Source organism: Suncus etruscus, chromosome 10, assembly GCF_024139225.1.
Source record: "Suncus etruscus isolate mSunEtr1 chromosome 10, mSunEtr1.pri.cur, whole genome shotgun sequence".
Classification (NCBI taxonomy): domain Eukaryota; kingdom Metazoa; phylum Chordata; class Mammalia; order Eulipotyphla; family Soricidae; genus Suncus; species Suncus etruscus.
The window spans coordinates 68,156,045-68,167,426 of record NC_064857.1 but is presented as its reverse complement, the minus strand read 5'-3'; the positions used below and the strand labels follow the sequence as shown (position 1 = coordinate 68,167,426).

General features: G+C 43.8%; 1 protein-coding gene across 1 annotated transcript; it reads right to left on the bottom strand.

The window, feature by feature from the left end:
- Positions 1–1,429: 1,429 nt before the first annotated feature.
- On the bottom strand, positions 1,430–2,207 carry RNF152 (ring finger protein 152). The gene is given in 9 exon segments (XM_049782097.1): positions 1,430–1,672; positions 1,674–1,715; positions 1,717–1,794; positions 1,797–1,856; positions 1,858–1,899; positions 1,901–1,966; positions 1,969–2,040; positions 2,042–2,101; positions 2,103–2,207. Coding segments are annotated over 9 exon segments (660 nt in total). The 5' UTR covers positions 2,193–2,207; the 3' UTR covers positions 1,430–1,522.
- Positions 2,208–11,382: the final 9,175 nt, after the last annotated feature.

Genomic DNA, 11,382 nt, shown 5'->3' with positions numbered 1-11,382 from the left:
AATTTCCATCATTTTGCTGTGTGTATTTTGTGCTGCTTGAAGTAACAGCACGTAAGTTAAATTGCTTTGATTTTATAGGGCTCTTTCTAGTCTTGGTGTTTGAAACAAGCTACTGCTTATCTTCACTTCCACTATTTTAGGAGTTCAGTGGCACATAAACATATTTAACATGGCCAATTCTTTCTTGGGCATCTATCAACCATGACAGATTTAAGAATATTTGAGGATTTACAGCCAACCAATCCTCTGAAAGTGGAATGTTTGTTTACTTTGTCACATTTTTTTTCTACAAAAGTAGTTTAAATTTCAAGACAGTTGACATTGTTAGTATTCTTGAATGATTTAAATCTCACAAGACAGAATCTTCCAGCAAGTAACCACGGACTAGCTATTGAAACACACATCCAGTTGTCAACAGTCAACAACTCTCATGGCTTTTAAAATGACCCAAGTGGAAAGGAAAACTATAGCCATCTGTTGCTCCCAATTAAGTGATAAATTAGCAGCCTTTTCACAGGAGACTGGCTGAGCCCCCAGTCTGGCCCTTAGCTCGACTCTGAATTCACTCCTGCCCACAAGGAAGGTCTGACTCTCAGGATTCCTCTGAAAAGACTGAGAACCTGAGGTAAATGACAGAAACACGCACACACAACACACACACACGCACACACAACACACACACACACACACACACCACCTGCACCAACACGCAAAGGACACAATATTTACATTTAAGATTCTTATTTTGTGAGATGGCTTGAGAAAAATTGGCATCCAGGTATCCTGTGGGATTCGGCATTTCCCATTATTACTCAGCTTATTGCTCCCCTGTTGCGCTTTCAGTTTAATAAACAAGGAGCAAGCTCTAATTACAAGGAGAGAAAAATGAAGTACACGAAAAAACACAGCACATGGGAAACACGGGTTCACATATTTTTCTTCGGAAGGGACAAACAAACAAAAAATAAAACAAAACAAAAAGAGAGGACCGTCTATTGAGCTCATTTTAATTTGGGTGCCATTTGAGAAGTAGAAAAAGCCTTAGCAGGGAAATGAAGACGAGCTTTTATTTAAAAAAAAATAAAAAGAACAAAAAACACTCAGCACTGCCCGTTTTTCCCGAAAGTTCCTGTTCTCCAAGTCTCCTGGTCTGCGGCACAAATTTTTTTTTTTTTTAACTTTTTTGGTTCTCATGGACCACATTGGACAAACCACACAAGCACATTGGATTCTACTTGCACAGTTTCACATCTACGGAGATAGTCTTATCTGGAACTTGATTCTGACGAATGGAAAGTTACAGTGAGTGCATGTGGCTAGGTGACAACTATGCGGATGCATGCAGTCGGCTTCGAGCTGCGACCACCAACTCCTAGGGGGGTCGTCTGCAGCCTCTGGGAGGGCACAGGAACCTCCCCTCTGGCCTCCCCCCCGTGTCTGTGGTTGAATTCAAGTGGCAGCCCACAGGCAGTGCCCAATGATCAGCTTTCGCCCCCATTTCTCACCAACACCTGCTCAGCCCTTACTTGGCACCCACAGGAGACACTCCTGCAGCGGGCCTCAGCCCACAGGAGATCACAGTGAAACGCTTGGAGATGCAAGACATGTTGTGGAGCACGATGCCCAGGAGGAAGACCAGCACGCAGGCCACCAGGATGACGGTGCATACGCCCTGACCATGTGGAGCTCTTCACCACCCCACCACGCCGCTCAGGGCTCCTCAGCCACCGCCTCTGGGGGTGCCCCACTTTGCAGAGGCTGCTGCTCTCGCGGGGGATGGTCTACCACGGTCACCCCGCCTTCTGCTGGCTCCCAGGCAGCAGGCGACAGCCCAGGTCCCCGGGCAGAAGCGCGCGCTTCCTTGGAGATAGGCGAGCGGGGCAACATGTAGCAACCGTTTGCTGGGAAGTTTGATGAAGACCGGGGTGTGCTCAGAGGCATGTGGGATGGCGATGAGGGCCAGGGACCCTCGGGGTCATCGGGGAGCTGTGACACAGAGAAGCCCGGGGGCAGCTTGTGATGCCCCGGCACCATGGGGCATGCGCACATCCTTCTGGCTGGTCCTCATCTGCTGGAGGCACACAGAGCAGCAGGTGTGCTTTGCAATCCAGCAGTTTGGGCCTCCGCCGGGGGCTGTAGTAGTTGAAGCAGGATCTTGCACTCCAGCAGGGATCCTGTGACAGGGTCTCCATGGTGCTCCCATCCGGGGCAGGGTAGCCAAGGGATGAGGCGCGGCTGGCCCGAGTGTGGCAGTGCTCTGTCCTGTCTGGTGTTTCCACAGTGCAGAGGTTGTGGGGACTCAGGTGCACCTTCTGTCTTCGGGAATGTTTTCTAAAGGGAATAAAATGATGCGAGAGTTAATGCTTTTGAGACATCCCTTGACTTATCTGATAGACCTGGCCCACTGATATAGTCTTGAAAAAATGTGAGTTTCCCACCCATAAGTGCCCAGTGGAATGCAAGGAACTGTAATGGCTAGCACTGTTTTGGTGCTAAATGATCCCATATTTCCTAGACTTTGTTTTGTATATTTTGGTGGAGACTGGTTCAAATTCCTCAAACACACTGGTGGAATTCTTGTCTTTTTTTTGGGGGGGGGTTGGTTTTTGGGCCACACCCCAGCGGTGCTCAGGGGTTATTCCTGGCTATCTGCTCAGAAATAGCTCCTGGCAGGCACGGGGGACAATATGAGACGCCGGGATTCGAACCAAGCACCTTAGGTGCTGGATCGGCTGCTTGCAAGGCAAACACCACTGTGCTATCTCTCCGGCTCCGAAATTCTTGTTTCTAAAAACTTGGTAGCATTTCCAAAAAGTCAGTTTGGTTCAGAGTATTTGACCTTCTGATATGACTTACCCTGCTGTCCTATCAATGGCCAGATGTAGGTAACTTTCCTTATCAGTTATCCTTATCAGTGCCCTGGTACAGGTAATTATTATATCAATGATCTTGCTATCACATCAATGGCCAGATGTCAGGGTAATTAGCTTACTCACTTAAGTGAAGATCATTCCTCACTCAGTTAAAATGAAGCCCCAGAGAAACAAAGGAAGACACCCTTGGTCTCTGAAGAGTTTGATTTTGAATCATTTGAACCAAGTTATTCCTGCTCAATTCTGGTTTTAAACAGATACGAAAAAATATAACAAAAACAGCACAATGACCCTTCAGGGGTCCTGAGGAATCACAAAGACCCAGATTGGAATATTCTGGCTTGGGTTCCTTTGAGTACACTGCAATTTTGCATCAAGTAACAGAACTAAAAGCAAATAATATTAATTCACTCATGTTCAAGCATAATTACATAGCAAACTGTGAATGGCAGGGTCTCTAACCCTAAGAAATCAAGAGCAGTGTTAGCCCCTTGGAACCAAAAAAGCCTGAGTATCTTAGTGTGAAATCCACTGAAGTGTGTGAGGAAAATCCTTGGGGTTCATTAACTACTGGCCCCCCCTTGGTTGCCAGTTGAATTAAACCAAATTGTAGGTCTCTTCAAAGACACTTAAAAGAACTATTCAACCTCTATTGTCAAAATAATGACTAGTACCAAGACCCCTCCTACAACCCTACCTAAGGCAGGATCTAAAACGAGAAAAAACTCCATTAGAGTTTTCTTTACAATCGTATTTGATAAAAATTAAATTTCAGAATGCAGAAAACATCTTAAAAAGTCTCAACTGACAAAAATTAGCAGTGACCATGAAACTTAAAAGTTGACTAAATGGGACCCGGAGAGATAGCACAGCAGTGTTTGCCTTGCAAGCAGCTGATCCAGGACCAAAGGTGGTTGGTTCGTATCCCGGTGTCTCATATGGTCCCCCGTGCCTGCCAGGAGCTATTTCTGAGCAGACAGCCAGGAGTAACCCCTGAGCACCACTGGGTGTGGCCCAAAAAACAAAACAAAAAAAAAAGGAAAAAAGAAAAAAAGAAAAAAAAAAGTTGACTGAATGGCACCTAAGTAAAATTACTGAAGTAAAATATTGTAATAATACTATTTAAAAACACGATCTTCAAAGCATCCACAAAATCTTTAAGACCTGCCAAACAATCACTTTTAACAAAACCAACCAACAAATTCTTAAGAATTTATGTTCTGTGCAGTGTTTATATAATTGGAGTAAAGTTCCCTTAAAATTCGAATTATTTGACTCAATTTCCAATGTTGCCCAAGTGACTTTTACTTATCAAGAGTAAAACAATACTAACTGAAATAGGCAAGAGTATAACCTCACTCTACTCTTCTCCCCCCAAAATGTGTGAGGTTATATTAAAAACTAGATGGGGGTGGGGAGCTACAGAAATAGCACAATGTGTAGGGTGTTTGCCTTGTATATGGGTGACCCCAGGTTCTATCTCCAGCACCCCATATGATTTCCCACACTCTACCAAGAATGTACCCAGGAGAAAGCAGAGTCCTACTAATGTGGCCCACAAAGCAAAATCAAAAACAAACCAACCAGATAAGGATATGATCTGACCATTAATAACAAACACTTCACTAAAAGGGAAAGGCTTTTAAGAAGAAATTTGTATGAAGTAGCTCTCCAACACAGAGCACCATTCTAGCAGGACACAAAGATGAATTAGACCCACTTCCTACTGGTGCATAGTTCTAAATCAGTAAAGAGTGAAAAGAAAAATATACTCTCTTCTGCCTGCAATTCAAATTTGCACTAAAATACCCCATGTCAAGCATCATGATTTTTTTTTTTGTTTGTTTCCTATAAGCCATTGTCCCTGCACTAGAAAGAATAGATAGAGGTACTTAAAGACTAATAAATATCAATCAGTACATGCTGACTAGCAACTCAGGAATCACCACAGCTCAGTAGCAAATCTGGATTAGGAAAGGATTTAGACAGGTAAAATCAGGGGGCAGGTTCTGTTCAGGATAAAAACTCAGCATGAGCAAAGGCAAAGAAGTGAGAAAAGGCAGAATGATGTCTAATATTCCAGGATTCTTTTCTAGCACCGTGTCATAGGCTCCAGGATTCTGAATTTTCGAGTTTCCATGTTACAGTGCTTTGCTAAGAGTCTAACAGTGTTAGCGCTGACTTCTGTCTCAGATCCAGGTGCCTTTTAAAGACACAACATCCCACAGGAAGTGGACAGATGAGCACACCCAGGGGAAGCCACAGACCACAGACCATGCCAATGGCCAAGCTAAGCAGGACACAGAAAAATCTTGGCATCTGCTTCGTCCCTGGCCAGGGAGAGATGATGAAGTAGATGGGTCATAGCTGACATGGGAGCTCAGAGTTCACCCAGGGCCAGGTCCTGACGGGCCTAGTAGTATTGAAGAACACTCCCACCACACACACCAGTGCAGATCTTCACTCTCTAAGCGCTGCATTTTGAACAGCTTGGGAGGAGGACACATGCCTTCTCCTTGGCCCTGCCCCAGACCTGCCATACCATCATTTTTCAACAAAACCAATGTGCACTTTTATTCACAAATTTATGTTCCAAGTAATGTTCACTTAATTGGTGTTGAGCTACCTTAAAATTAAATTATACGACCCAATTTCTAATGCGCTCCAAGTAAGTTCTAGGCCGCATACCACAGGCTAAATCACTCCAAAGCCGAAGGAACAACAATTTCTATTGGGAGCACTTTTGGTCACTCAAGTCTTTTCGACAACAGCCTCTCTAATTTATATGATGATTTGATCTATATTAAGCCAACCTGCATGGTTGTTTATTTTCTGAAGCCTAATTAGTGATGATGATGATTAGTTAGGTAAAGAGAAGAAAATTTATGAGGCTCTGGACCACAGCTAATGATGAATCATTCCTTCTCTCTTTCATCATAAACTAGAAAAGATGTGCATCAAATAAGAAAGAAAAGGAACAGGAACAAGATCCATGGAAGCTAGAAGAAAGCTTGGAACTCTTGGCCTAGTAAATGTGACAGAAATACACGTTGACTGGGCAAGTGCTTTAAAAATCTGTGTCTAGTCTTGCTTGCATGCCATATAGCAGCAAGATCTGAAGCTCAGATAAAATATTCATTAACTGTAAAAGGGAAGAGAATTTTGGTAGAATGCATTAGAACAAGTATATACTGAAATATATTGGAACAATTTTTAAATGTCACTATGATTTGCTTTGAAAGAACTTATAGATCAAAGAGAAAAGCACTATTTAAAAAAAAGAGCAGCAGGAAGAGGACATTCTCTAAGCAATTATGATACAGAAGATAGATTTTCTTTTCACACAACTCTTCATAAAATGGCACTTAGATTCATAAATATCAGCGGCTCCACTTGTTGCTTTTGTATCAGCTACTTATCCAAAAGCTTTGAGTCATACACTGAACTTGATATTAATGCATAGTCTGGCTTTGAAAAAAAACACCTGGAAAAAGAACGAGGATTTGTTTATGGAAATGGGAGGGAAATGTCAAGAACCAAAACGAGGGTGTATGCTGTGGTTGGTTGTGGGGCACTAGAGATTTGGTACATGATAAGAGCTACATCATTTTTTCCAAAAGGTCTCTCTTCCAAAACACAAAACTGTAAATACTCGTATAAAAGGAGTAGATGGTATAACACACTCCATGAATTTAACGAAGGTTGCTTTCATTGGAGCATCTAACAGTCCAGGCCTATGTGGATTTAAAAAGCTGGTGGAAAAAAAAGTCCAGATAGTTTTACTCTGTCTTCGTATATTGTGATTCAGATTCATGACATTAATGGCAAAGCCTCCACACAGAACAATGGAGGATCCAGAATTCAATGGTTGCGATGAGAAAAACATCAAAGTCAGAGATAAAACTAGGCTCTAATCTATACTGCTTTCTTAGTCTATTGAAATAATGTCTTTCTGATGCAGGCCATTAACTCAGTTCTTCAAGAAAATGTAAATAGTTGAAATGTGGGAACAACAAAATAATTACAATTCCATTTAATATGCAAGTGCAGTTGGCAAAACCAGTTATAGTTATACTGGATCTTAGCAAACTCTGAAAAGCAGCAAGAATAGTACTGGGGACCGGTGAGGTGGTGCTAGAGGTAAGGTGTCTGCCTTGCAAGTGCTAGCCAAGGAAGGACCGAGGTTTGATCCCCCGGTGTCCCATATGGTCCCCCCAAGCCAGGGGCAATTTCTGAGCACTTAGCCAGGAGTAACCCCTGAGCATCAAACGGGTGTGGCCCGAAAAAAAAAAAAAAAAGAATAGTACTGGCTTAGTGGTGAGAGACTTAGTGGTGGGGCTTCTGAGAGCAGAGAACAATCTTTTTAGTGCACAAATGTCTAACATAAGGAGAGTGCAGTAAGTGTGACTGCTAACTTTGTGTTCATACAGAAAGCAGCAGAATTCAGGACCATGAAAAATCTCAAATGAGAATTCCTGTGGCTTGAGCCCTAAAAATTGGGCTGTTTCCTCCAAAGCTGTATCCTTGTTTGCTATTTTGGACAATGCAAAGAATCCAGCAAGGAGGAAGTCACCAGTCCCTGCACTATGGTGAATGGGATAGGGATCAGTAACAGTCCTGGAAGCAAGAAGAATGGGACAAAGATGGTCTTAGTTCTAACAGGCAGGAAGAGCAGCAAAACAGGCCAGATATAAAGATCAGACAAAGTCATCCAGAGGACTAGATGCTCAAGGACTAATCCTGCCAATCCTCACCACTGGACCCATCAAAACCTATTTAGTCTCTAGAAAGTGTTTACTCAAGAGCATTTCATGGAAGACAAATTTGGAAAAAGGTGAAATGTAGTTTGGTGGCACATATATAAAAATCAAAGTACCTTAAAAACAAGAAATTTTGGGGCCAGAGCAGTGGCACTAGAGGTAAGGCCTTGCAAGCCAAGCGCTAGCCTAGAACAGACCCTGGTTTGATCCCCGGGCATTCCATATGGTCCCCCAAGCCAGGAGAGATTCTGAGAATCAAAATGGGTGTGCTCCCCACAAAAAAAAAATTTTTTTAGGAAATAAAGTCTAATTCCACAATGGCCAGAAGTAATTGTCTCCACTGGCTTTTGTTGATTTTAGTGTCAGAAAATTGCTACTAGGAGGTCTTCAGATTTCAGGTCTAAATCTGCCCTTAGTCAAATCAAATCACCTATCCCTAAGCTGTTGTTTCCTCACTTGCTAGGAAACTGAAACAACAGCCTCCTCAAGCACCTTCTAGTAAAACACTGCACCGTCCTTACTCTGCACAGCTGGTGTTTAAAGCAGGCAAGGCTGTCAGGCTTTTAATCTGGCCTTTGTAACAGTCAGCGAATAACTGATAAATAGCACCTGTTAATGATCTCACAAGATAGAACCTTTCTGGAGACAATGGGCATCTTCAACAAATATGAGGTGGCTGACTTCGATACATCTTATGTCTATGGTTTCATGAGGGAATCTAAATAATAGCGTTGTGCTCCTGAAAACAGCCACAGCTTTCATTTCAAACACGCAAAAGAATAACTCACTGCACCTACCATCTTCTCAGATCAAGAGCATTCCCATCATCCAAACTTATTAAAGCAAAGGTGGCCCCAATAGTTCCCTCCCTTGAACAAAAGCCCACACAGCTGCCAAACTGGCAGAGGCCAAGGTTAACGCATTAATGAGACATCGCTTCCTCTTCACTTGCTCGATCACCCAGGTAGGGTGAGGAAGAAGTTATGGATGGTCATAAAATCAGAGAAAAAACATTATGACCTACCAAGGGATTGTCCAGGCTCCCTGGAGAGAGGAAATGATAAAAGATACTATCAGACAGGCAGGCAGAATAAAGGAAAATGATCAATGGCCCCAAATCTTAGAATTCTGAGTTGAAAAGACTGACTGGTCAGGGGTGTAAATAAAGCCAAATAAATGAAAAACAAAAATCCGCAGACCTCTACTAAGGTAGTGGTGGGTAAATCAGTATATTTACTGGGAACCATCAAGAACCAAGAGGTGGTTCAGCTCAGGAAACAAATGTATTTGCAATAAGTTTGGAGCATGGAGCTCAAGGTAGAACAAGGAAAGGACAGACCCAGAAAGGAAGTTCTAGAAGTGATCAGAGATAGTCAACCAACCATGTGCAGAATCATTACAACCAGTAAAAGCAAAGAACTCTGGCTGCCTATTAGAGCCAGAAAAAGTATTAGAACCCGAACAGCCCATGGTGCTAATACTACTCAACTAACTGTTCCTTTCACCGCAGAGACACTCAAGTGTATGCAAGACACTGGAGGGAATGACACTGAAATGGCCTTTATCTAATTAAGCATCCCATCTCACCCGCTGGCATCATGCTAGGCAGAGGAAGGCTTTGAGCCCAGGAGTCCTCAAACAAAGGTGCTGTATGTAATTCAAGCCAATATCTCAAGTTGACTCCAGAAACAGCCCAGAATAGAGAGGCACATTCAGTCACTAAGATATAAATTTCTCTTCGAAATTACCCAAATGTAAGGCCAGAGTGATAGCACAGCTGGTAAGGCATTTGCCTTGCACACAACCAACACAAGACGGACAGCAGTTCGATTCCTGGCATCCCATATGGTCCCCAAAGCTTGCCAGGGGTGATTTCTGAGTACAGAGCCAGGAGTAACCCCTGAGTGCTGCTAGGTGTGATCCAAAAACCAACCTCCCCAAAAATTACCCAGATGTACAGGAAACATTTAATAATAATGGCACGGGGCCGGAAAGATAGTATGAAGGTAAGACGTTTGCCTTTCATGCAGGAGGTCATCAGTTAGAATCCAGGTGTCCCATATGGTCCCCTGTGCCTGCCAGGAGCAATTTCTAAGCCTGGAGCTAGGAATAACCCCTGAGCACTGCCGGGTGTGACCCAAAAACCACACACACACACACACACACACACACACACACACACACACACACAAATAATAATGGCACAATAAAAACCTGGCCAGCTATTTGACAAATATCTCCAATAAGTGTGTTCAATCGTTATGATTGTCTGTGAATAGAGTGTTTTATGGCCACAATCTCCCTACCTAGCCTCAGTATTGATGATCTCATCATATGAGTTAAGTCTGAAAACTGAAGTTGCAAAGAATTCCTGAAGGCATTGGTGCTAAAATTAAATGCCGCAGGGAGGGAGCTGCCAGTCAATGGTTTCTGCCGGCTTGTTCTTACTTCCAGCGGGCAAGCAGCTCCAAGAGCTGATTATTCCATTTAGGTAAGAAAGGAGAAAAGTACAACTCAAGCAGGGTTGTTTTTTTGGGCCACACCCGGCGGTGCTCAGGAGTTACTGCCTGGCTGTCTGCTCAGAAGTAGCTCCTGGCAGGCACGGGGGGACCATATGGACACCGGGATTCCGAACCAACCACCTTTGAGGTCCTGGATCTGCTGTTTGCAAAGGTAAAACCGCTGTGCTATATCTCCGGGCCGCAGGGTTGATGCTGCTGCCCATCCACTGTCCTGCCAATCCTCACAGTCCATTCACAACATTCCCCCTAGACACACATAACTTTGCAACTCTGGAAACTGGAAAGATAGCACAGTAGGGCATTTCCTTGCATGTAGCCAACCCAGAACAGACCTGGGCTTAGTTTCTAGCATCTCATATCATATGGTCCCCAAGCCTGCAGGAGCAATTTCTGAGCGCAGGGACAAGAGTAAACCCTGAGCGCATGTGGCCCATTTAAAAACAAAAACAAGGGCCAGGGCAGTGGCGCTGGAGGGTAAGGTGCCTGCCTTGCCTGCGCTAGCCTAGGACGGACCGAGGTTCGATCCCCCGGCGTCCCATATGGTCCCCCAAGAAGCCAGGAGCAACTTCTGAGCGCATAGCCAGGAGTAACCCCTGAGCGTCACAGGGTGTGGCCCAAAAAACCAAAAAACAAACAAAACACAAAAAAAAAAAACAAAAAACAACCTTGCATTCTGATATTGGGGAACCAGAGCATGAGGGGTGGAGGAGTTTGGAAGAATTACACCCAGCTGCACTCAGGGCTTACTCCTGGCTATGCTCAGGGAATCACTCCCGGCTGAACCAAATCAGAATCGACCACATGCCAGGCAAGCTCCTGACCTACCTCCTGTGCTATTTCTCTGGTCCCTTATATTCAATTTTTAAAGGTCCACCTGGAGGCAAAATCTATCAAGGTAAATACACATTTTCTCAGCATTCATTTGAGCAACTTCTGACAAATGGATACAGTTATATAACCACTAATCACCCAGGCAAAATTCTAGAGTGATCCACACTATCAATACATTTTTTTATAACCCCTATGGAGAACGTAGCACTACTCTAGATGAAAGGGATGAAAGTAGGAAGAAGGGGGCGTTCTCCCAACAAAGGGTGAGGGGATGGGGTGATGTTCTAACTGCAGCTTCCTGGGTGATTAGGGCGCTACTAGAAGGTGCATCTGCACAGAGTTTTGGGGCAAGAAGCTTCTGAAGAACAGAGGATGGAGGTGAAGAGTCAGGACTGG